The sequence below is a fragment of the Cervus canadensis genome, chromosome 6 (assembly GCF_019320065.1).
Source record: "Cervus canadensis isolate Bull #8, Minnesota chromosome 6, ASM1932006v1, whole genome shotgun sequence".
Classification (NCBI taxonomy): Eukaryota; Metazoa; Chordata; class Mammalia; order Artiodactyla; family Cervidae; genus Cervus; species Cervus canadensis.
In genome coordinates, this window is record NC_057391.1 from 71,976,024 (window position 1) to 72,002,330 (window position 26,307).

The 26,307-nt window shown below is 54.9% G+C and overlaps 1 protein-coding gene across 5 annotated transcripts; it reads right to left on the minus strand.

Moving 5' to 3' along the window:
* Positions 1-257: 257 nt before the first annotated feature.
* Positions 258-23,537, minus strand: RAB15 (RAB15, member RAS oncogene family). Of its 5 annotated transcripts, none has more exons than XM_043472297.1 (7): positions 23,402-23,537; positions 6,621-6,681; positions 5,646-5,706; positions 5,092-5,169; positions 4,324-4,413; positions 3,002-3,067; positions 258-2,843 (listed from the first exon to the last, which is right to left on the minus strand). In XM_043472297.1, exons 2-7 carry the CDS (start codon positions 6,665-6,667, stop codon positions 2,685-2,687), a joined length of 501 nt encoding a protein of 166 aa, XP_043328232.1. In that variant the 5' UTR covers positions 6,668-6,681; positions 23,402-23,537; the 3' UTR covers positions 258-2,684. The 5 variants fall into 5 exon arrangements, with proteins under 5 accessions (XP_043328232.1, XP_043328229.1, XP_043328233.1 ...); XM_043472294.1 differs by lacking the exon at positions 23,402-23,537 and adding an exon at positions 22,662-23,114; XM_043472298.1 differs by lacking the exon at positions 23,402-23,537 and adding an exon at positions 9,658-9,678.
* Positions 23,538-26,307: the final 2,770 nt, after the last annotated feature.

The following is a 26,307-nucleotide window of genomic DNA, read 5'->3' on the forward strand; positions in this document are numbered from 1 at the left end:
TCCCCCACTCCCCGCCCCACCTGTGACAACTCAATCTTATTTCTGCAGTGTGTGTCCACAGCAGAGCAGTGGGTGCTCTGCTTGGGCTCCCCTGCAGGTGGCATTAGGAGAGGCGCCAAATGGAAGACGTTTGCTGCCAGCAATGTCCTTCTACCGCTGTTGCTTTAGGGTTCTGGAGCCTCTTCTACCGGCACTGCCCCTTCCCCTGAACCACCAGGGTCCCATGGAGACCCACTCCCGGGATTCACACAGGCAGCTGTGATTGGAAATATTCTTTATTTTGTAAACATCTGTGTTTAAAATAGATGAACCCTGCTCACAATTCCTCTACTGGACCCGAGACACAGCACACGAAAGTTCACCCGTCACAGGGAGAAGGTGGGGCTCAGGAATGGGTGCCGGGGCGGCGCTGAGTCTCAAGACGGCAGGTGAAGGCGTGGTCAGGAGTCCACAGGCAGGCGCACCTGCTCAACAGTCTAAGGCCAGGGCCCAGGCCGCCTCTCGTACCTGGTGAGCCTAGCTGCACCCTAAAACCCCAGCGCCCCTCCTGCCCCATACCTCTCCCCAGCAGTGGCCCCGTGGATGCGGCTTCTCAGGCTGTAGAGTCTCAACCCCAAGGTTTCCCTTCCAGAACCCCTAGGGCACAGTAAAAATCCAGTCCCTTTCCTGAGGGGGCTAAGAGAGGAAGGCAATGGTGCTCGGCCAGATCTTCAGGGAAGTGGCGACTGACCCACAGGCTGGAGCCAACGGCCAGCATAAACACCCCCTCCCTCAGGTCCCTGGTGGAGGGCACACCGAGGGCTGGCACTGCCGACCCCCCACCCCAGAGTTGATGCTGCCCATGTCTAGATGTTTGAGGAGTCAAGTCCTCAAGGAAGCATTCTCAGCTGTGGTGGTGACTTCATCCTAGGGAGTTAGCTCTTCACATTTCTCATCAGCCGACAATTATGATTACTCTGGCTTTCTTTTTCCTCCCAACATAGGAATCTGTCCCATGTCCCTACATCCTGAGCTGCCCTCTCCTGATGTATTAAGAATCAGGAGGGAAGGTTTGGTGATTTCATCCCTCACCCTTTTTTCCAGAGGAGTCAGTGGGGCTCTTAATCCTTCACACGTGTGTCCTGGACGTTAGTTCTTATTAACAACTGGTGAATGTGCGATGCCTAGTTCTTTGTTTTTGCTCCAGCACCAGCCATGCCTCACAGCTTATGACCGATCCTCCTCCCATCTTGGGAAGGTAGAAGCCCTCCTAGGGCTGCTAACTGACATGTTTCCCCCCCTCAAAGGGCCTCCTGCAAACTACTCTGGACTGTATGGAGTTAAAGAAACTTCTTCCTGAAACAAAGGGCTCTGGAGGAGGGAATCTGCTTCCCCCCACCTGTCGCCATGGAGCAGTTGGCAAACCCAAGAGCCTCTGACTCAGGAGCTCAAGGAACAAGATGAGCACTTGATCCTGAAGGCTGAAGGGAGAGCACCACACATTCCTACCCAGGGCTTGCCTGCCTCCTGCCCACGCGCTCCCACCCTTCTCCCACAGACTCTGGGTCTCGGGAGAACCTTAAGAGCCAAAGGCTGGGCTCAATGAAAGACCACCAGCCTGGTTTTGTTCCGTCACCTGCCAGGGGATGGTGGGGAAATGCCCTTCTTACATAAGAAATGGAAGATGGGGCCCAGAAATCCCTGCTACTGCCCAATTCCTCTCTGGTTTGCAAACTGCTATCCCAGCTCTTAACTTATAGGAGCTGGCCCTTCTCTTCCAAACACTCCCCTTCCTGCAGTGTGTGATTGGCCCCAGGGTGGGGAGGCTCTCCTCACCCCTGCAGTGCGCACAGGTCTTGATCCACATCTTTAAATTCAGGAGCCCAGCGGGTACGGGAGGTAGAGAATGGAGGTGACTTTTTAATCCCTGCCACCCCTCATCATTTTTTTTTTCTCCTCTGAAGCACCTGGCCGAGCTCAGGTCCCCCAGGAGGCAGGTGGGCGGGCAGCCAAGCACGGGGTAAACTGGGGTAGGAGGGAGGAGAGCCCTGAGGTGGGGACCACCAGTTAGGGCTTTCCTTCCTCCCTCGCTTTCCTTTCTGCCTGGTCACCGGGAGGCAGGCCCGTGGCACAAGAAGGGGCAGGTGGTGGCCAGGGGAGATGGAAACAGATCCGGGGGCTGCAGGTGGGGCTTCTCGTGGGAGCAGAGCAGGGGGAGTGTGGCCCTGGGCCTGAGTGAGGAGGAAGGGGAAGGCGCTGCCCCAGCAGGGACCTGGACACACAGGCGTGGGGAGGTGAGGGCTTCCATACGAATACAGCTGAGCAGAAGGGACAGAGAAGTGGGAAGAAGCGAGAAACAGCGGAGAGGAGACCAGATGCGCAGAGAGACAAGGAACCTACAGTGGCCTTGACTCCAGACTCGGGCATCGCCTGGGAGCTCCAGGCAGTGAAGACGTGCTTGTCACACATCGAGGGGCTCGCAGCAGGCCTGTCGCTGGGGACACAGGCTGGTGGGGCCCCCCCCAGATGGAGGGCTGGGGGCGAGGCTGCTCCCCGGGGCCAGGCAGGGGGAGGAGGAGCAGCGGCCAACATGCCGCAGGGTCACCCGAAGGAGAGGGGCAGCGGGGTGAGGCCCAGGCTCCCTTGTGCCCGCAGGCCTCCTGCGGGGAGAGGGGGGTTGTGCGGGGGTGCTCCACACAGGATGCTCAGCACCAGCAGGTTTTGGAAGAGTTTGCCGGGCCCTCAGGTTTGCCTTCCTCTTCCTCCAGCTCCGCCAAGGCCAACTCGTGGTTAGCACGCGTCCGCAGACCTTCCAGCTCCTTCCTGTGCGCCTGCAGCACCAGCTCCGTCAGGCGCGTGAAGGACTGGGAAAGCAAGCAGCATCGTTAGCCGGGCGTCTCCCCCTCTTTCCCGGCGCCCCTGTGGCTGCCCCCCGCCCCGCCCCCTGCCCAAGCGGGGCTCATCTGCTCTTGGCCCCTCAGCTGCCTCGCCACTCCACTGGACTCAGCCCAGGAGTGCTCACCTCTTTAATGTTGAGGTTGGTGCAGGCACTTGTTTCGTAGAAGTCCATGCCATACTCTCTAGCCAGCTGCAAGAGAAGAACGTTCCTGAAAGGGAGTCAGCAAGGGAAGGGAGGTGCCCCGCAGCACCTGGCACATCCTTCTGCCACCACGCTCAGGGCCCTGCTGTGTCGTGACCATTTCTCACGAGATAAGTAGATCACTTATGAGATCACATAAGTAGATCACATATGAGACTGCGAGCTCCGAAGACCAGGCTAAAAGAGATTGGGAGAAGGTGCTCCACCCATGCACCCCCACCCCCACCCAGCTACACACACGTACACATGTGCACATGTACACACCCAACATGCATACATCATGTATCAGAAGACAGAGAGGCCCAAAATGTTGTGGCGAATTAATGAAAAACATGGGCTTGGCGGTCAAACAGACCCAGACTTGAATACCAGTGCTGTCACTTAAGAGCTGGATGACAACTTACTGATGCCCTTTAAGCCTCCCAGCTTTGTCATCAGCTCAAAGGAGATGAGTGTGTCTATTAACCAAGGTTGTGGAAGGATTAAATGCATCTATCTCTAAGCACTTGCTCAGCACAGGGCCACACATACAGCACTCAACAAATACAAATATTCTAGTAGGAGCTAGCTTCTACTTTCAAACTTTTCAATGACCATGTCTTTTTTATTAATATACTAAAAAACAATTTTATTTCCAGGGTTAATGGATGCTATTGACTGAAGAGGAACAGAAAAGCTCCTGAGACCCCTCAGAGTAAGTGGGTGACTCTGGCCTCAGTGGCGTCCATCGTTCCTCCTGTTCTCTGGGAGCAGGGTCTCCCTCTTTACTCGGACATTCCCTCAGCATCATCCTCCTGCCCTCTCTGCCGCCATGGCTTCTCTGACTATGGGCCCTTCATTCCCGCATTTTCCATCTAACCTCTGTCCAGGTGTCAGGAGGACAGGGAGTGGGTATGGTGGTTGGGGGCTGGTGGGTAGGATGAGATGACTATAGGACAAAGCTGCTCCTGGAGCTGCTATAGAGGCAGCAACCTGAAGTCCTTCCTCCTCGTTAACCAGGATGGGCTCTCAGGCAGAGGTAATCCTGCTCTGGGGGCCTTGGAGCTGAGACAGGCCTTTGTTTCAGGATAGACCCAAGTCATTGTCCTCAAAGATGGCAACTCACCAAATGCCTTAGGCTGTTGTGGGAGGTGGGAGGGAGGGGTCCCCGACAGTGATAGAATCCTGGGCCCTACTTCTTAGGACTGGCCCTGGAAGCCCATGAAAAACCCAGGGGTGGATTCAGCCAGCTCACTCTCACTTACCTGCTGCCCTTGTTCTCTTCCCACCTGCCGTTTCTGCTCTTCATCGGCCTTGTTCCCTATAAGTATCTTCTGGACACCTTCTGGTGCGTACTAGGGCCAGAGGAAGGCAGAACCGCCAGTGAGTGCGGCCTTCCTCATCCCACCCCATCTCCCCACCATACAGCCTCCACGGGCGTGCACACCAGCACCAAAGTTCAGAGCCCCAGGGACAGAGTGGGCCAGCGGAGTGCAGGCACCAGGCTCCCCCAAGTACCACGGCTGACCCCGGGCGTCCCTGAGAGATGTCATGGGGACCGTCGAGGATAGAAGACACTGGTGCTCCCTTGGGTTGGACAGCTGGAAAGGACCCTGGACTTAAGTCCAACCTCTCACTCTACAGATGAGGAACCGAGGACTCAAGAGTTCCAGGGGCATGCCCAAGGCTCCACAGCTGTGGTGGCAGAGCCAGGACTGGAACCCCAATCTCCCAATTCCACCTGGTCCTGAGATTTCGGGTAGGAAGCTGTGCACAGTGGAGGCTCTGTCCTAACTCATTTCTGGGGAAGACACAGCCATGGAGGCCTGGCAGGGTACAGAGCATGAGGGCATGGCTGCTGGGGACTCACCCCCGTGTCTTACCCATGGGGGCTGCAGCCAGGGCTGCAGAGGAAGCGGAGAGTTCCTGGTAGTGTCTGCTCGCCAACTCTGACCACCTTAGCCCTTCCCGTGTGGGCATCGCCATGCCCTCCCTCCCCCCACCGTCCCCCCGAGTGAGGCTGCGTGTCCTACCTCGTCCACATCACTGACCCACTTCATGATGTGCTGGTAAGAGCGCTCGCTGCTAATGTCGTAGACTAAAAATATTCCCTGAGAGAGAGGAGGGTGAGATGGGGGAGGCAGACGCACATGGAAACTGCACAGTCAAGGGGCCAGAAGCGGGGGGTGGGGCACCTTACATGCTGGGTCGCCGTCTCCCCCTTCCCTGCTTAGCATAATGAAGATCCATAAGCACCTAGAAAAATCTCCTCTCAGTCCTCCAAAGCCACTGCTTCCTAGATCACAGAGCTCCCTCAGGCAGGAAGGCACATGGGTCTTTGGCCAGGGGAGGAGGGTGGAAGTTGAGGGTGAGGACCTGCCTGTAGTTGAGTGCCCACAGAGGAACTGATGAATGAATAAATGATCAATAAGTGACTGAAAGACTGCCCTGAGCACCCCCTGCCCCACTCCCCAGGAGGCAATCCAAGGACCCACTTGGGGATCAGTGGCACAAACATCTCAAACACCCAGAGCCAGCTGTGTGGGTGGCAGCATTCCACCTCTAAACCCTAAGGACAGTGTCTCACCTGGGCCCGTCGATAGTACTGCTTTGTGATGGTCTGATATCTCTCCTGCCCTGCCGTGTCCCTGCAGTAGAAAGGCAGCCCGTCAGAAAGGCAGGGACTGTGGAAGCCGGTGGGGAGGGGAGGAACAGGAGCTGGGAGACCCTGTGCCTTTGCAGGAGAAACTGGAGAGCTGCAGGCTGAAAAATCAGTGGAGCTTTGGTGCCCAGGTAGATCCAAATGTATCTGACTCTAAAGCAGAGAGGACTGGTCATAGGTGCTGACGGGGCTTGTGGGGCCTTGTCAACTATACCTGCACCAGGAGCCACAACCATACCTGGGCCTTAGAGAACAGTCTCTAGGATCTGGCCACTGTGGCCAGACTGGTGGAATGGCGCCACCTCCAGTCCCTCCGGAACTCTGACGGCAACGCCCATACCGCTCTGAAACTGGAAGGCTGCTCCCAACGCTGGAAAGGCCGTGCTTCCAAGAGCACCAGGCTAGAGTCACAGCGGCCCCCTGTGGCTACTTGGGGAACTGCACTGTGCTGTGGTGAGGCACTCTCAGGCAAGGATGGGGCATAGCTCTCCCTCTTTCTAATGCTACTGCAGTGCAGTGCAGTGGGGGGCTTGGCCCCAACACAGAAGCTTTATTCGAAGACAAACCCACAGTGCTTAGTTTGCCAATTCCTTCTAATTCTTGCTTTTTGGTGACTTGTGGTCAGTCCCATAAAGTTTCTCAAGAAAGAGAGGCGATGGACTTCCCTGGTGGTCCAGTGGTTAAGACTCTGTGCTTTCACTGCCAAGAGCCTGAGTTCAATCCCTGGTCAGGGAACTAAGATGAGAGATTAAGGCTCATGGGAGCAGGAGAGGGGCTCTGAGACTCCTGCATCTTCCCATCAAAGAGGTGGCCAGTTTCTCCAGATGAAGCCCTGGCGTTGTGCACACGGCAGCAGCAGCTTGGGTACAGCCCTGGGGCCTCTCCTCCCGCCCAACTCACCAAATCTGTATCCGCACTTTGATGCCATCTACCTCTATGGTCTTCATCTTAAAGTCGACACCTGGGGAAAGGAAGCAAGCAAGGACGTTAGCAAGGGTACCTGCTGAGACCTGAGGTGTGGCCCAGGGCATTCATACCTGGAGGTTCTCCTTTTGGTTTAATTTGGCAGAAAGATGGCAAGAGGGAAAGGCCTTCTTGAACCAAAAACAGACCCTGGGGAGTGTCCAGGGCCTTGAATGGTGCTTCCCTTCCTACCTGAGCTTTGAGTTGCTAGGACTAAAGGGTCTGAGACTCACAGCAGGTCGGAATCCACTCCATCGCTATCTTACGTCGCCCCAAAGCATGTCTAACTCTACCCCCATGAGAAGTCTTCCTGTCTCTGCTTCTGCACAGAACCATCTGTATTCCTGGAACTCTGTTCCCTAGGAACAGTAGTTTACCTCATGCGCCTGGGTTGTTTCTCTCTCTGCCTTATTAGCAACCAGGAGGGGTTACAGCGCCGTCATGAATGTGGAAAAGGCAGAGATTGTGGCAAAAGAGGACTTTCGCCCCATGGTGTGTATGAAGCCGCCGGCAACTAGCAAAGGCCCACCAAGGAGATGGCCCAGGGCATGTGTTGTTGACTAGGCCTGGCCACCACAAGAGGCACTGTGGTTTACCAGAAGGAGCATGGGCTTGAACGTCAGGGCAGCACTTGAATCCTGACTCTGACCACATAATTCATAGCCAGGACCCTGGGCATCTTGCTTCTCTGAGCCTCCATTTCCTCGTCAGTAAAATGGGGACATTACCAGTCATTTCAGAGGGTCACTGAGAAGACCAAATGACATGCTGTGCCTGGCACCTGGTGGCCACTCCCTCGGTCACAGCTGTCACCGGGCCGAGTTCAGCCCTGGTGCACACAGGTGCTCCTGGGTGACCGCCAGTGACCGTGTGAAGAGGCAGTGGCACAGCACGTCACTGGGAAGGGAGGGACAGACAGACAGGGTTCTCATCTGCCCAGGGGCTTGAGGAGCTAAGCTGCCGCGAGACACAGGAAACGTAAGGGGTCTAGCAAACCAGCCCAGGGAGGAAATATATCCGGGGATTTTTGCGACCGAAGTCAGCGCCACCAGCAGCACGCAGGCGTCAGTCTGGTGACAGCAGAGATGGGGTGCCTCTGCCCAGCCCTGCTCGTGCCAGGTAAGGTGGCTAAGCTGCAGTCTTCGTGCACTCCCTGGAGACAAGTCGAGAATGGGCACCACTAACCAGCGTTCGGGGGGGAACAGGGTGAAGGCAGACTTCTGGGCCACAGTCCCTGGGCTTTACAGCACAGCCCCCAAAGTGCTGAAATCCCCAGCGCCACTCCAGCTTGGTATGAATACTCCCCCGCTTATCCAGTTCAGCATCAAGACCAAGCATCATTTAATTAAAAAGGAGGAAAAGACTCAGACTGGACAACCTGAACTAAATCAAGTTGGTCGGACATGAATCATTTTTCACCTGCCCAAGCTGATTCATATCTTTTGAGCTGTACTTTTCCGAATGTGCGACATCCGGCAGCCATTCTTTGGAGGGTGCCCAGAAAGTAGAAAAGCGGAAGGAGAGGGGGCCCCTGGCCTTGGGGGGGGGGGATTGTGCAGAAGTGTGCTCACCCGCTCCCTAAACAAACAGTTGTCAAGACTTTGCTTCTCCGCAACACCTGGCATGGAAAGGAATCAAGAAACCTTTGCTCTTTCCTGGTACAGTGCTGTCTTCCTAGGAGAATAGGTGATGCTGTTTACTTTATAAAAAACCTGGCTCATCCTTATATCAGCTCAGTCCGAGGACAGTGCCTTTCGCAAGTGGTCACACAGGTGGGGCTGCTGAGAGAGAGGGGTCTATTTCCTTCATTCTACAAACTTCTATGGGAACTTTATGCCCTGGGCAGTGCTAGGTGCATACAGAGTGGCCAAGAAGACAGATGGCCCCTGCCCCTACAGTTTATTGGAAAGGAAACAAAGGCCCCGGGAGGTGAGATAAGGAGTCCAAGGTCGGCCCCGCAAGTAGCCGAGGCCTGTTTGAGGGCAGGGCCCTTGTACAGTCTCTCGGGGAAACGAGAGGAAAGCTGTGTGTTACCCAGGCGGAGGGGTCTTACCTACGCTTTTCTGTTTCTCTCTGGAAAAACGGAAAAGCACTCAGCCAGGGGAAGTGCCCCCAGAGCCGGGGAGCTTCCCCCTGAGACCGAAGGCAGGTCTGAGGAGAAGCAGGGCTGACAAGACAGGGAGCCGCCCTGGGAGTGAGCGCTGGGCTTGGCCTCCTTCTCCACTCTTCCCTCGCTTCTCAGCCGTGTGGCCAGGGAGCAAGTCTGCGGAATTCTGGTGGCTCACAGCACCCCCCACGCCCCACCATTTTGCAACCAAGGCCCTCCTGACCAGCCATCAAACCTGTAACACCTCTGAGAAGTTTAAAAAAAAAAAAATCAGCTCTTCCCCTGCACGAGGGATGAAACAGTCTAAGCCTTCTGAGGGGTTTCCTCTCCCACCCACTCACCTCCTTCTTAAATGGAAAAAGGAACAGCCCAGAGATCTTCCAGTGGGACCTGCTCCTCTATGCTGTTCCCCCACCGCCTGTACCTTCCACCACGTCCACCTCCAGTCAGCCCTAGTGCCCTATGCCCGTCTGCGGCCCCTTCCTTGTCCCCGTGTGGCTGCTGGCTTTTTCCACCGCTGAGCACTGCTGGGCAGAGTCAAAATGCGGGCCTTGTTCAGTCACCCAGGAAACCGTGCCTTCCCACCTCAGCCAGCCCTCACTGCTGCTCAGAAGCTGTTTATTCGAGGTGGTTCCCCCCCCACATTCCTCACAGCCACTGTCCTTCATGCTGAAGGGCTCAGCCCCGGTCCACCCCTTCTCCCCTCCCCTATCGCTGAAAGCGTCCAACACCTTGTCCACTGACTTACGGGCAAGGTGACCGCTGCCTGATGAAGCTTTTCCCCTGAGGCCCACATCATCTCCTCAGGCCGTCCTGCCGTCTCCACCTTCCCTGGGTGGGGGGTGTCCTCTATCCTCCGAGTCTCACCTCTCAGCTGTCCTCAGCCCCTCTGGGTGCACACCCCAACAGTTTCACCTGTGTCGCATCTTCAGCCTCTCCTGGGAGAAGACAAATTCTTCACCCACCTCCACCCCCAGAGTGTTCTCACTCTGGCTCCTCTAAGGCGTCTCAAGCTTTAAAGTTTAAATGCAAATCACGTGGGGACCCTGTTGAAATGCAGATTCTGATTCAGTCGGTGTGAGATGTGACTGAAATGCTGCACAAGCCTCAGGGTGAGTAAGAAAGATATTACTGGCCCACGGATCACACTTTTGACAGCAGGCTTCTCAGGATGGTGGTTCTCAAAGTGTGGTCCCCGGACCTGCAGCATCAGAACCAGCATCAGCCAGGGCTTGTTAGAAATGCCAGTTCCTCAGATCTCCAGCATCCAAAGCTCTGGGCAGGGGTGGATAGGAATCTGTGGTTTAACAAGCTCTCCAGGTGATTCTAGTACATGCTGAGTGAAGACTGAGGATTCCATCTGAAGTAAGCTTTGCATGGGAAGCATTTCCTTTGCTGCAAGGGAGGCAGCATAGGAATTCTCTGATTCTCAAGATGTACTCTGCAGATACCCAGCTTTAGAATCATCTGAAGTGTTTTTTTTTTTTTTTTTTTAACAAAATGACACTAGTGGGTAGCATGAGATGTTACGGAAAAATCTGAGTGAACTTTGTGGCCAACCTAATACTTTGACTTTCCTAGACCTAATGAATCAGAATTTGAGAGCAAGGGGCTGAAACTTGTATTTTTAAAAGGACTATGAGTGATTTTATTTTTAAAATTATTTATTTAGTGGCCGTGTTGGGTGTTAGTTACAGCATGTGGGATCTTTCATTGTGGCATGCAGGCTTCTCTCTAGTTGAGGCACACCAACTTAGTTGTTCTGTGGCATGTGGGATCTTGGTTCCCTGACCAAGGATCAAACCTGTGTCCCCTGCATTGGAAGGCAGATTCTTAAACATGGACCACCAGGGAAATCCCTGGGTGATTTTTAGATAGAGGAAAGTCTGAGGGTTCTAATTTAGTGGAAAAGCTATGCTCGGCACTAGAGTCAGAAAGACCTGGGTCTGAATCCTGTTTCTGGCACTTGCTATGTGACTTTGAGGAACTTTCAACTTCTCTGAGCCTCAGTTTATTTGTCTGCAGAAAGCAGAGACATCACTTTACCAACAAAGGTCCATACAGTCAAAGCTGTTAGATTTTTCCAGTAGTCATGTACGGATGAGAGAGTTGGACCATAAAGAAGGCTGCGCGCTGAAGAACTGATGCTTTTGAACTCTGGTGCTGGAGAAGACTCTTGGGAGTTCCTTGGACTGCAAGGAGATCCAACCAGTCAATCTTAAAGAAAACCAACCCTGAATATTCACTGGAAGGACTGATGCTAAAGCTGAAACTCCAATACTTTGGCCACCTGATGCAAAGAGCTGACTCATCAGAAAGATTGAAGGCAGGAGGAGAAGGGGACAACAGAGGATGAGATGGTTGGATGGCATCACCGACTCAATGGACCTGTGTTTGAGCAAGCTCCAGGAGATAGAGAAGGACAGGGAAGCCTGACATGCTGCAGTCCATGGGCTTGCAAAGAGTCGGACACAACTGAGCGACTGAACAGCAGCAAGAATGAGACTACCACTGGCCTCCTAAGGGTTGGTGTAGGATATAAATTAGATAATATATGTGCACCTCCTAGTAGATAGAAGATAGTTCCCTTTGCTAAATAGAGGTTCCTGGGGAGGAGCCAGAAAAACAAACCCAGAACACCTTGTCAGGAGAGACAGCACAGTCCAGTCTCTTGCTACGCCTCTACCTTTGCTTGTCTGGCAGCACCAGTATCACTGGGGAGCCTGTTAGAAGCCTGGCCAGTCTTCTGGGCCCCCCAGACCTACTACACTTAAGGCACACTAATGCTTGAGAACCACTCTCTAGCCCATCTCCAGGCAGAACCACATGCACGGCTCACGATACTGCTAAGCATTACAGCACAGCCCCTGGCTGGAGGACCCAGAGCCCCTGGTTCTCATGCCAGCCCTACAGAGGAGGCAGGGCGGGGATTGCCACCGCGGGGTGCTGAGAAGCCAAGTAACTTGCTCCCATTCCCACATCCTGTGGCCGAGCCAGAGCTGCAAACCAGCCGCTTAAGACCAGCCCAGGCCACCTCCCTTGCCCAGCGGCTTCCCCACCCTCCGAGCTGTGGAATCTCACTGCCTTTCTGTCTCAGCCCCACCTTCCCCACACCTGTTTTGTATTACGACGCGTCTAGCAGTGAGGCAGTGGGCACACGTGGAGCAAGCCCACCGTAACCTATTTTCAAGGAACCCCTTGCTCCTCGAGAGTTCGTGATTCCATTAAGCCCAGAGGCACCGCCCTGGACAGGGCCACTCAGAGTTTCCTCAAGCGGGCCGACATTCCTTCCCAGGCATAGGGGACACTCGGGTGTGAAGGAACCAGCAGCTCCCTCCACACAGAGTGGGCAGAGGTTCTTGGAGACCGTGGGGTCCAGGGAGAAGAAAGTCAAGAAGATGAGGTTGTCTCCCACCCAAGGGTCCAAAGCATGACAAGCAGCTGACTGTCTCCTCCCGGGACTTCAGATCCGTCAGTCGTGGTGTTTGCCACACCCAGTATCCCGTTCTGGGTGGAACTGCACAGCCCGAAGTCTCCACTCGGGGAAGCAGGGCTGGCTGCAGCATGTTCTTTGTGGAGAAGCAGCTCCTGCCTGGACCAGTGTGGACGTCTGACCCCAAAGAGGGCCATCAACGGGCTTGCCAGTGACCCACAGCATGACCTGGCCGACAGGGGCAGGGGAGCTAGCTTAGCCGACCAGCACGGCGCCTTCCGGGTGGTGCAGAGGGGACCAGCCAGCTGGCACCGAGAGGAGCAGGAGGCAGACAGATGTGCGGCGTAGGTCCCAGCACAGCCACCCGTCCATGCCGGGCTCCAGGTCTCAGCCGGTGGGTGTGCTCACAGCACAGCCCCCTCTCCTTAGAGCACATCTCAGGATGCCAGAAGAGCCTCAGCCTCTGCTTGCCGATGGCTCCTCTAGGCTGGCGGTCTTCTCAGCTGCAGGCCCGGGAACGGACAATGTACCCCGCTCCTCATCATCTCCCCATTCTGGTCTTCCAGCCCCCACTAGATGCACAGTACCTATGAGGCAGGGGAGAAAGTTTGTATTGGACAAAATTCTGTGTCTGTTTTCGAAATCTCCACCTCCACCCCAGCTCGGTGCCAGGCAGAGAGTAGCAATCCATTGGCAGCATCCCCCCGCCCCAGAGAGTGGAAGGAAGGACGGGTGCCCATGGCTCAAGAGCAGGGGCGTGTGTCCTGCTGTCTGAACACCTCGCAGTCAGCGACAAGAAAACGCCTCAGTGAAGCGACAGTGCCAGGTCCCAACGCACCTGTGATGGTGCCCTCACCACCCTGGTGGCCTCTGGCCCCTCCCGGGTCCTGGGTGTGGGCTCACTCCTTCAGCAGCAACTGCAGAGCCTGCCAAGCCCCCCCTGAGCCCTGGAGCACAGTCACAGCGCTGCCGTCAGAGGACTGGGGGCCCTGCTCTGGGTACTGGGGCTCGGAACAGAGGGACCAGGCGGGGGCATGGCGCTGGCACTGCCCCTGCTCCTAAGACAAGCTTAGGGGCTTACTGCCAGCCCAGTCTAGCAGCAGAGGGCCTGTGAAGACCAGGCAAAGGAGGGGACAGGGGACATCCAGGGGACCGGCACTCCTTGTCCCTGTCTGCCTCCAGAGAAAGCCCTGGAAAGCACAGGAGTGTGCAGCTCAAGAAACAGACTGGCGAGGCCATTAAGAACACAACTGTGGGGCCAGAGTTTGGTTCCAATCCTGCCGTTACCACTAATTACCTCTGTGGTCTTGGGAAAGCTACTCAACTTCTCTCTGCCTCAGTTTCCCCACCTGTAAAATGGGGATGACACTCCCTGTTGTCAGAGGATTTCTGTGAGGATTATGAGATAAGCTATGAAACCCACAACAGAGCCTGGCACATCGAGTTTTATTAAATGTTAGTTGAGAAAGCTATCAGTGTCCTATGCAGGGGATGAGATTAGGGTCCCAGATTGGGGAATAGAAAGAGCCCTAGAAAGTTGGAAGGGGCTCGTGTTGGGACAAGGAAGGAGACAGGTGCCAAAAGGGGAGTCAGCCACACTAAGCCGCAGCGTTTCAACAAAAAGTGAAAATGTTGCCCACCGTGGGAGCCAGACGGCCCCCAGAGTCTGGCTACAACCTGAAGTCCAGCAAAGTTAGCTGTGCCTGTTGGCAGGCCAGCACCTCATGTGTTAATGTCAGGTGCCAGCTTGCCTGCCCGCCTGGTGCCACGGGCGTCAGGTGGAAACAGGGTTTTTCTGTGCCAAATGCTATCATCGTGATCAACCGCAGCCCAGAGGCCCAGCAGCCTGGGGACCTGAGCCTTTTCCTCAGCAATGCGATGCCACCACAGGAATCACTTAATACACCTGAAACCCAAGGCAGACACCCAATCCCTGGAGCCGTGGTGGCTCCAGTTACAAAGCTCAAGTCCCAGGAAGGCCCCCAGCCCCGTCCCCTGCAGGAAACCAGCATGTGCTGGGCGCATGGTGCTCCCGGGGGACGGGGCAGGAGGTCACTCTGAGAAACCCCAATGCCGTCTGGAGGGAAGGGCAGACCCTGCGGGGCTGTGGCTTTCTGACGTTGCCACCCAAACAAGGCACCAGAGTGATGCCCTTCCCTCAGCAAGAGAGCAAAGTGTAACACCATGTCCCTGCCAGCTGAGGGACAAATGAGGGGAAGAACAAGGAAAGGCGGAAGACGAGGGACAGCTGAGACAAAGCTTGAGAGAAGGTTCCAGACAGAGGCTCAGGCCACACAACGGGCCTCACACCAGTTGGGTTCAGGGCAGGGGAGAGCGTTCTCTGCCCCAAACCTGCCACTCGCTGCATCCCCCTTCCTCTCTCCCTTCTGTCTGGAGACTTCCAGCCTCCCTGTCTGTGGGGCTGCACACCACTGACTTTCCCTTATCCAGATCTGGAATGACTGTCCCTCATGCTGGGGAAAAGGTGTCCCCAGGCTCTCTGAGAAAGGGCATCAGGCCGCATTTGAACCATCGCACTCCGGGAGGGATGGGAAGCAGGGCCTCTGGCAGAGTCCTGATCCTCTAACTCCCAAGGCTGTGATTCAACCTGAGATCAAAGGCCCTAGTTCACCCGTCCCCACCCACAAGACAGACTGGTGATGTCAGAACAACATTCTCTCTTTTCTAAGACACAATCAGATGCAGTGCACGTGATGATACGGGCAACAACTCTGGAGGCTACTATTTTCACATCAGATCTTGAGATTCTCTGGAGACACAGGAACCCAAGGGCTGTTACCACACACAAGGGTTTCCCAGTCAAACATGAACTCCCGTGATGCTGGGAGGAATGCGTGCCCCAGTGCCTGAGCCCAGGGAGCTCCTACTCCAGAATCCTGGAGGGCCACTTCAGCAGCCTGGCTAAGTTGCTGGGCATTGTCCGACACCAGCAGTGACCCTGAGCAACAGGCAATACTGACCTTAGTCTAAGACACTGACCTCTCAAGTGTGCATTCATCAGAGAGGACCCCATTCACACAGGGACCACGGGAGCTGCCTTCGTGCTCCCTGCTATGTCTGAGCCTCTCCTGTGGCATATATCTGAGCAGAGAACTTACTGGAAACTGTTCACCACTTACAGAACTCTCCCCATCTTCTCACAATCCCAAACACATAAGTATGGAGTGAGTTTCTCATTGTCTGTGAGTCCCCCAAAAAACCAATACCACTTGCAGCTTCCCTCTAGGGAAGTCCTATGCATTCATTCATTTATTCATAGCAAACTGTTATTATTAGTTCATCTACCAGGAACTAAAAAGCCAGGGGACACAGCCTTGAATAACACAGAAATATCCTTGTCTTCAGTGGGCTTCTATTGCAGTGGGGAAGACAGACAACAAATAGGGAAACCAGTCATTCCAGAGTGAGACGTGTTGAGGCAAAAGCAGAATTGTGGAGTAGAGGGTGAGGACACCCAGGTGCGGCCTGCTTTAGGCTGGCTGGTCAGAGAAGACCTTTGAAAGGAGGTGACACCTGAGCTGAGGATGGAATGACAAGAAGGCACCAGCCGGGAGAAGGTCTGAAGGATCAGGGCCCCAGGCAGCAAAGGCGGCAAATATCCCTCAGGCTGGAACACATTTCAGTCAAACTCACAGTGCCTCAGAAGAGGAAAAATACAGGGGCTACATCATTCTGTTCTGTGTTATAAAGAGGGGAAGCTCAGCAAGGGGGCTCCTTGGGACCCACCCTCATCATGCACATGTGCGCACACACCTTCGTGTACACAGGAACTCATCTGGAGGCTCTAACTGAAGGACACACTGAGAAACCCCTCAAATGCTGGCAAGGCCCACTTGGAGACTCCTCGCGCCCACTTTATGATGAGATTTCTACCCGAAAGGCTCATGGGTGTACAGGGCCCCATTCCTGTGCAGAGTGGGTGTGCAGGAAACATCGGTCCCCTTGCTCTCCCCACTGTTGCATGCACAGACCCCCATAGGGCCTCCAGGCAATGTGCCGTGCGCTCCAGCCAACCCCATCCTGCCCCACTCTCACATGACCTGGGCCTTGCTCTGGAAGCAGACTGCCGAGTGGTCGGTGGGTACTGCTGAGGCAGCCAAGGTCTGCCAGGCTTCGGACCACCCACTCCTCCACCCTCTGCCAAGCCTCTTCCCGGTTGGGCCTGTCAATGTGGCCCAGAAGCAGAAGGCAAAGCAGGGAGGAAACAAGGGCCTGGAGCCTCAGGAGCAAACATCTCAGAGGGGACTGGGCCTCTAGACATGTCTGTCCACTCACAGAGCCCGCAAAGCAGGCTCCCAGCCAGGATCTAGTTGACAAAGCCATGACCAGCCGCTACCCGCTGGGCCGGCCGGACAGAACAGCAGCAGCCCCAAGTCGTGAGGTGTTCTCCACACACCTTTCCCTCCACCCCTCATCCTTTTGGAAACCCTGCTCAGTTCAGAGGCCTCACTCAAATGTCACTTCTTCTGTGAAGCCTTCACCAACCAACGCAGGGGGAATATATCACTCCTCTGTGATTCCAAAGCATTCTGATATTGCTTTTGCACAATATCCTGGTTGTCTCTCTGGATGTCTGACTCCTCAACAGCACTGTGAGCTCCCAGAGGGCAGCACAGCCTCTTTTTCACTCTATATTCTCATGGCCTGGCAGAAGGCAGACCCTCAGTATACATGAGTGTGTGTGTTAGTTGCTCAGTCGTATCCAACTCTGCGACCCCATAGACTGTAGCCCTCCAGGCTCCTCTGTCCGTGGAGTTCTTCAGGCAAGGATACTGGAGTGGGTAGCCATTCCCTCCTCCAGGAGATCTTCCCGACCCAGGGATCGAACCCAGGTCTTCTGCATTGCAGGCAGATTCTTTACCGTCTGAGCCACCAAGGATGTCCACTCAGTAATATATTATTCAACAAAATTGAATAAGTAAAAGAAAAAAAATAAGAACACATAGGTGAGTGAGGGAATAAATGAGTGAATGAATGAAGTCACTACGTTCTAGGAGAAAAGATGAGTGGAGAGAAAATTTTAATCAGAGAAGAGGGATCAGGGAATGACCCATATTTTATAGCCAACTGTTGGCCCTCTCTGTGGAACAGGGGGCTCCAGTCACCGAGTTCTCCATAAATCTGTTCTCAGAATAGCAACATGAGGGCAACACTCAGATCTCAATCTCAGAGGTGCCCCCAGCCAGACTCCTAAATCATGACCCCTGACAGTCCCCCAGATTCATCTAACAGCAGAGACACAACTGGCCCTCCAGCCCGGAGCACTCAGAGCAGGTGAGGGAAGCACGTTGTCTCCCGTTTGGCTCACAGGAGAGAGGCTCTGCTTGGCACCTTTGGAGGGCCTTCTGGGGTGAGCAGGGGCACGTCCAGTGCAGTTTGGGGCAAGTGGAGGAGAGGAAATGGTTCACGTTGGGGTCACCTGCGTGTAAGACGTGAGTCATCACTTCTCTCGGGCCTCAGTTTTCCTAGTAATAAAATAGGGCCGATGATTCATTCTTTCCTCCTCAGTGGGAGGAATTAAGTGTCCAGGAAGCTCTGTGATCCGCTTGACAAAGCACATTGCCCAGGGCACAACAGCCAAGGAGAGGTCAGAGGCCTGTGCAGAAAACTGGCAGTTTTACAGGGAAACAGGCACAAATATTAGATTACAGCAGAAGGCACTCTGAGAAGAGCTGGCAATCAGGGTGGAAGGGTAATGGCCAAATATCGATTTGGACGTTATAAAGCTCATCACCCAGCTGTCTGGGAAGCAGGCAGGAGGAGAGGGGGAGGAAGGCGGCACCGGGGCACTCGAAGCCGTGGGTGAATCTGCAGAGCTGTGCAGGTTGGCACAGGTGCATAGAGCAGCCGAAAAGAGGGTTTTCCAGCTGCGCTCAGGGATCACGTCCTTGGGGGAGGGGGGTGTGCAGCAGGGCCAGGGAGCCCAGCAACACGTGGCTGGCTGAGGTCGGAGCCTTAAGGCGGAGCCGCCCTGTCCCCTAAGGTCACCTCTCGCCCCACTCCTTCACCTCTGCATGTCCTCACAAACTCACTCTTCATTCTCAGCCCCTGGCTCTGCCAGGGCAAGCGGGGAACTGGCACCAAAACTGTAATAAAACCCAGAGCCTACACATGTGCTCCCCTGTGTTGTTCACTGGTGTCTCCCCAGCTCCTTGCCTGGCACCTGGCTTGGAGTGGTGGGTGCTCCGCAGATAGTGCCTGAATGACCAAACACGTGAGTGATGGACAGGAGGGCCTCAGAGCACGTATCATTCATCTCCAACGTTCTTGTGAACTAGGAATGATCATAATAACACAATGAGGACAGCTGCCATTTTTTCTGAGAGCTCTGCCAAGTGCTTTGTATCTGTTAGCCCCTGTAATCTTCACAAGCATTAAGGCAGAGTCTGTTACTATCTCCAATTTACAGATGTGGAAATTAACGACAGAGACGTTAACTGTAAGGCCATGGCGAATCTCAGACATGTGCTCTTTTTGTTCAACTCAGCTTCTCCCCTCCCCTTCTTCAGGGTCTGGGGGAGCTGGGGGGCACAGAGACCCTCCTGACCCTCCCAGAGTTCACACAGCACGTATACACAGCGCCTTACAGTCTGGGAGCCCAGAGACCCCAGGACTGCGGTGCCCAAGCATTGGCCCCCATGTTTGTTAGGCTATTCGATAGCAGGCTCAGGTCTCTCCCGGCTGGTCCTTCCCCAGCCCACTCTCCCCTCTTCAGTTAGCCACAAGCCCTTGCCCCAGGCAGAGAGAGAACAGAACTTCCTGAGAAAGATGATATGGCATCAGCAAAGCCCGCCGAGGAACCAGGCCCAAAGCCACAGCCATTCAACCAGTCAAACCGGAAAATCATAGGCCAAAGCCTCCTACAAGCCCAGTAGGTGGCCTTTAAGACAAAACAGCCTCAAGACCGGGTGACAGGTCTACTCAGGGAAGACCAAGGATTGGAGGGAGAATGCCAACTCATGGGCCATCCCTACAGTTTGCATGCGTGGCTGACATGTGGTCGCCACGCAGAAAGGAAGTCAAAGGTCTCTGCACGGAGATGTCCACTGGGACGGGACATTGTCTCCCTGCTGGGCAGGCAGTGACAGCCACACGAGGCCTCTCGGAAGGGGCCAGGTGGATGGATGTGAACTACTCCCCAGTTCTGGAGGGAAGCAAGAACAGGTGACTGTGTGGGGCTCCAGAACAAGGTGTGGGTGCCAGAGGATGAGCTGAGAGGGCCCGACGTGCCCAGATACTACCACTGGTCTCCCGGCCAACATCCTAATTGCCACCTTCTTCCTGTCATCCCCCTGCTCAGAAACCCTTGACACCATTGCGAAGGGGCTCAGCCAGCTCCTCAGCCAGGCCCGCCGTGCCCCCTACCCTTCTTCCTTCACCAGTGTGACATTTATGGAGAGCGTGCCCGGCCCTGTACTAGGACGATGAAAACAACGAGGAATGATGTTTGGTCTGACCCTCAAGGCACCTGTACTATAGTTTGGGAGACAGAGAGATAAACAGAGGAATGTTCTCACTCCTTCCCTCTCTTCTGTTCCAGCCAGACTGCCCAGAGCTCCGTGAACACCCACTGAATTCCCACCTCTGTCATCTCTGCTCCTGTCACTCCATCTGCTCCTTCCCTTGCAGGAGGAACTGAGAAGCAGCCCACACTGCAAGGCCTCGCTCCAGCCTCCCCTCCCCACTGAGCCTTCCTGCCGCTTCCCATCCACCCGGCCTCCTCTCCTTCCGCGACCTCCTCCATTGAGCGCTTCGGGGAGCATCAGCATTTATGCACTATGCACGGGCCCTTCACCATTCGCGGGCTGCCTCAGGCAAGTCTTCCAGGGTTATTGAGCTGCTGGTGATACCTTCATTACCAGTAACGATAAGGACTGTCATCCCTCCCCTACATTTGAAGAATGCTTCACCGCGTGCTCTCAGATAGATTCTCTCCCTGTGGCCAAGGCTCTTTTTTGGCCTGTGTTGCTTCCCCAGCTGGATCACAGGCTTCTGTGGGCAGGCAAAGGTGGACTGCAGTCTATCTCTAACACGCCTGTCACTGTACTTCGTGGTGAATGCTTAATGAATTGGTTTAACAGGTGAAGAAATGGTAGGGAACAGCCTGGCACTGACTGCCCGCCTCTGCATCGGCCCCCTTCCAGGTCAGCAGAGCTGCATGGGAAAGAAATGCCAACTCAGGGCCACCTACCCACCTGCGGACTGGAAAGAGGGGTGGTCAGTGCCTCTGCCTACCTGGAAGGTCTCCTCGTCACCCCCTGCAGGCTCTTCTCTGGAATGTCACATGCTCTTACAGTAAGTGACCTCAACAGTGAATCACAAATCGACATGGTCCAAGAATCTGAACTCCGTCTTGGCAGTAACTGGAGAATTGCCCCATTTTCCCTATTCACAGAAACAGCCCTGGGAAAGGCGCCGAGAACAATGTCCACGAGGGTAAGAGAATGTGTCTTAGACAAGGAGCAGCTTGGGAGAGGTGACGCCGGGCTTTATTCATCTGAGAATCTTCAGGTTGCAGTGTTGAGCCTAGTTACAGGACAGATTTTTTTTTGGGGGGAAGGGTATAGATAAACTAATGAATAGGACTTGGTAGTACCCATCCTTGTGGCTCCTTGATTTGTCTCCTGGCAATCTCCCTGGTGACCTTTCTGTATCACAGAAGGGAAAGCTTTTCTTGACCATCCAACTTTTCCCCTAGGTTCTTAGTTACAGCTGAAAAACATGACCAAGATAACGCAAAATCACAAAACCAACAGTAAGCTTTAAACAAGAAAGCATTCAAGAAACCCTCAGCTGCTGCAACCCATCCTCACATCCCATCTGGTTCCTCAGCCACGCCCAGGCATTTCCCCAACATCTCCTCTTCCCTGCGCCTTCCCCAGAGGCCTGTAGCCCTCCCTCGGCCTCCAGACCCTTTCCATTCCTAATTGTCTCTCATTCAAACAGCAGCCCAGCCCAAGCTCCTGGACATCCAAGGAGCTAGGCTTACAGCTCCCCTGAGGAAGATGAGTGCACCTGTCCCCGACCCTGAGTCCCTTGAGGATAATGAAGCAAAGAGAGAATGAGACCCTAGGAGCTCCACGATGACGACAACAGTAGTAATGACCAGCCTTTTCCAGGTTCGGTGTCTGGCTCTGTTCTAAGCGCTTTTACAATCGTCATCTCATCTAATCTTTACAGCATCTGGAGAGGCAGGAATGCGTTATCCTTCCCATTCTACAGATGAGAAACTTACCTGATATTCAAGGTCGCCCTGCCCCAAAGTGAGGTTCCCAGGTCTGTCTGACAACAAAGACTGCCTCTGAACCATGGGGCTTTGTTCTTCCTGGCTCTACCTGCCTCCTCTTCCCTCTTGGCAAGGAGTGGGTGTGGGGAGGAAGGGTGGAAGTCTCAAGTGGAAGCGGAGTGTGGGGCCCTTCCTGACGGGAGAAGGACCTGGGCAGTGCTGAGGCCACTCCAGGGCGTCATCAGAGAAGCTGCTAGATATGGGTGAAACGCCCTCAACTCAGGCCTCTCAGAGGAGGCGGCCACTCAGGACCCAAGAGCGAAAGGCGAGGGCTCAGAGGGGAGGCCACCCACTCCCTCCCAGAATGAGTGATTCCATAACAGCCCTGTCCAGCATATGCCCCAAGGCCTCCTCCCCTCTAAGCACGGGCTCGGGCACTGGAGAGCAGAGATGTATTCTGAACCCCGCCTGCCTTCTGAGCCCCTGGCCTGGCGAGTAACCCTCCTGGTCCTCATCGCCCTCAGCCTCCTTCAAAAAAAACGCCTCCACTGACGTTCTTCTGGAGCTGTAGAGCCATGCCTCGTTCCCCCGCGCAAGGGCTCTCAGCTTACCTACGCCCTCCCCCAGGTGTTCCCCACCTTGTGGCTTCCTTTCACAGCTGCGCCCTGTCAATTCAACCCCTTTGGCCCCTCCCTTCCTCCTCTCTTCCCCGCTTTGGCTCCACACTGGGTCACCCCTGAACTGAGGGGTACCCAGTGCCTCGGCTCCCCCTACTCTGAACCCCTCGCCCTGAGCACAAGCTGTCCTTCCCCTCCCCCTCTGCACCTGGGGGTGTGGGGTGTCATATTGGTGGCTATGATTCTCCACTGCCCCACCTTGGGGTACCCAGGCCTAGGCCACTCCATTCTCTCGGCTTCTGCGGGGAAGCGCCCCAGCCTGAGGCCCGAGCGCCTACCCTAGTCACCGACAGCAGTAGGCGGCCTGTTACCTCCAGGAATCCAGGCTTAAATCCCCAGCGGGCGGTCCCGCACCCCGGGGTTCATCCCCGCGCCCTCGCCCCTGGCGCCCCCGCCTCTAGCCGGAGGGGCGGACCCTTGCTCCCGGGATGGAGAAGGCGCACAGCCGCCCGGACAGGTGGAGGCGGCGGTGGCGGCGGGGAGGGCGGCGCGCCCCCCGGCCAGCGCCCCTTACCGATGGTGGAGATGTGCGAGGAGTGGAACTCGTTGTCGGTGAAGCGGCAGAGCAGGCAGGTCTTGCCCACCCCAGAGTCCCCGATCAGGAGCAGCCGGAACAGCACATCGTACTGCTTCGCCATGGCTGGGCCGGAGAGGGCCGGGGGCTGCGGGCGGCGGGCTCAGCCCTGCTCCGCCGGGGCCATCGCGGCGCGCGCCCGCCCGGCCGAGAACGGCGCCGGCGGCGAGAAGGGAGCGGGGCTGGCCCCGCCGCCTGGCCGCCGCTGGCTCGGTGCTGGGAAGCGTGTGCGGCGGGAGCGCGGTGGGAGGAGAGAGCCGGCCCCCGCCCGCCCCTTCCCCTGCGCCGCCGCCGCCGCCCGGGGAAGAGGCGGGGAGCGCGCGCCGGGGAGGCGACCCCTCGGCGGGGGCGAGGGCGAGGCCGGTGCGCGCTCCCCGCCCCCAGGGTGCGCTGCCCTGGCCGGGGCCCGACCCCCTCCCGCCCGCTTTGGGCGGGGATCCGAGACTCAGGGGTGAGGGGGTTGGGGAACGTGTTTGTTTTCCTATAGACCTTCCGAGTGGACTGGGAGGCTGGGATGCTGGGATGAGCTACCCAGCCCACCTCCACCAAACTCCTCACTTGTCCCCCAATCCCATCCCGAACCTGGCTCTGAAAGCTCCGCCCTAGCCGAGCGCCCGCCCTCCGCGGGAGCTTACCGGGCCCGGGGAGAGGGGCCGACAGGGACAGTGGTTAGTTCTCACCTGGGTTCACCCCGGGTCGGAAGGCCTTGGTCTGGGTCTGGATTAAAGCGCCCGTCTCCCCTTAGAAGTCGCGGCGTCCAGAAACCCTGGAGAGTATTGCTAGAATTCTCCCTCTCTGCCATCTGGCTTCTCCATAACCTTGCGTGACTGTGTCCTCCCTCCAATCTCCCCCTCCCCCACTAATCCCAGCTTTTCTTTAAACGGGGGAAATGTCTGCTGACCTTCACCAGGCTGAAAAGACAGCGGATCATAAAAACACTTCCAAATGCACAATCCTTCGGAAGTGTTGTGCAGGCAAGGCTCTGTTTTGAGTCTAAGCTGCTTAGGGTCGGTGCTCAGGATGCCAATATATTATTTCAACCCACTAAGTATTTCTGCTGGTGCACACCAATGGCTCCAAAGAATGAATGGACCTCTGTTCAAGACCCAATTTACTACCACTGAATGTGTTAGCACCAGAGAGAGGCAAATAAATGCTCTCTGGAGTCTAGAAAATGGCCTATTCCTGAGAACAAGTACAAAGGGAGAACACATCTAGCCCATTAGATCTTTAAAAAGTGATACAAAAGTGGGTGTGTTTGACTGTTTTCAGGCTGAGTATTGGATGGGCATGTGTTTTTCAGTAGTAGGTCAAGGAAAGCAGTAAGTTCATTTACTTGGCTTGAAGAGCTATATTTCAGGCAAAGGGTATAAATTAAAAAAGAGGGAAGAAGTCCTGAACTGACAGTTACTTAGATGGCATTAAAAGCCAAGGAAACCTATTTTGCCGAACCCTCTAAGATGTTCAGGTGTGATTCTTGTCACTGGCTTTACATTGGCTTTCAAGTACATGCCATGGGCTCTGGAGTTGGGCCCGCTTGGGTTCCAGTCCTGGCTCTTCCCCTCACCAGCTGTGCAGTCTTGAGCATGTTATTGAACCCCAGGACTCAGTAAATGCTGAGGAATGGAAATCACTCTTCTTTGATTTCCCTGTGCATATGTTGTGTGTTTTTGTTAGTCACTCAATCTTATCTGACTCTTTGCAACCCCATGTATCCTGCCAGGCTCCTCTGTCCATGGGATTCTCTAGGGAAGAATACTGGAGTGGGTTGTCATTCCCTTTTCCAGAGGATCTTCCCGACCCAGGGATTGAACCTGAGTCTACCGCATTGCAGTCAGATTCTTGACTGTCTGAGCCACCACGTAGGTGGTAAGCATATCCCACAGATGGTCAGGGATGTTTTCAAGGCACTCCCATCGTCCTGCTGTGATTTTCACCCATACCACCACACACGGCGAGGGGGGAAAGGTTCGGCTCAGCCTGGCCCCCTCTGAGCACTGCAGCTGGCCTCCCATCAATGGATGGGCACTGTAATGGTCAGTACTTCCACAGACCTCCTTACTGGGACGTTAGTGGCTCTCTGCTTGCTTCTGTTAGGGGAACAGTAAGGAAAATGAAACTTGAGGTAAGTTCCTTGTCCAAGAAGAAACTTCACTTTGAAGGAAATGGCTTTGCATAGGTTAAGACAGGCAAGGGAGTGCGGCTTCTTAAACAAATCCAGGGAAATGAATGCCCAGACTCATAAAAAAATAGAAGAGATTTCATCATACTAGGCTGACCTCAAATTCGGTAGCTTACATTTCTTTTTTAAAAAAGCAGAATCAATAGTGGAATAGTCTAGAAGCCTAAACTTCTAGCTCACCTATTTTCAGAGCTGTCACAGAAAGAGCTCTATTTTCTGTGTGTGTGGACACATGGGCATGCGCCCTTGTGCACACACTCTGAGGTGGAAGAGCTGAGATTTGGGAACAGTGTTAGCAAAAGAACCACAAAACTAGTGAAGACAACAAAGCCTGCTTCAACCATGGTCTTTGTAAAGAAAATACTTAATTCTTCCCTTACCGCAATCACTCAGTGGGACATTTTGACATCCTCTCCAGGAGAGGTCAGTTTGGACTGGGGCAGTCTTTAGTAGAGCTGGGCGACATTCGAGGAATGGTTGCTGGATGTTTCTCCTGCAAAGAGCCTCCAAGAATCAGTCTCTAAAGTACATTGAACTGATTCTTTTACCAGGGAGACAAGTGCCTTCCCCACTCCCCGCCACCTCCACCCCAGCCACATTGAGCATGCTCTGTATTTAAACAGCCAGCAAGGGCACCGCCGTGGGATCTGTTGTAACAGTGGCTGAATTAACTGGAGAAATGAGCCAACAGGCAGCCCGCTGCCGAGACTCAACTAACACAGGTGGGCCGTGGGACTCCAGGTTAGCAACATCCCATGCCTCTTCCAGATTCACACTCGGGTTCCCAGCTCTGGGTGAATGTAAGTACTGTGCTCACCTAGCAGAAGGATTTCTGCCTTATCTCAGGATTAGAAGAAACAGACAGACCCCATACCCCCTGATTGTCTCAGTACCGTCTTCTATTCACATCCTTTTTCTTCTCTGTCTCTGAGAAATAGGAAAAGGAAGAGACTCTGAAATGACAAGGGAAGAGGGGACAGGGCAAGCTAAGCTGTCGGAGACAAGGGCATATACACCTAAACCCCCTCTGAGGTTGCCTTGTAGATGACCGGGGAGGAGGGGCTCTGTGACACTTGGGTGGGGAAGGTGAAATTTTGGGACACTCCACAGATGTAGGAGTTGATCCTATAGTCATAAATTGTGTGCTCAGTCGTTCAGTCATGCCTGACTCTTAGGCAAGAATAATGGAGAGGGTTGCCATTTCCTACTCCGGAGGATCTTCCCGACCCAAGGATTGAACCCATGTCTCTTGTGTCTCCTGCATTGCAGGAGGATTCTTTACTACAGGGCCCCCAAGGGAGCTTGTAGTCATAAATTGCTATGCTTAGTTGCTCAGTCATGTCCGACTCTTTGCAACCCCGTGGACTGTAGCCCGCCAGGCTCTTCTGTCCATGGGGATTCTCC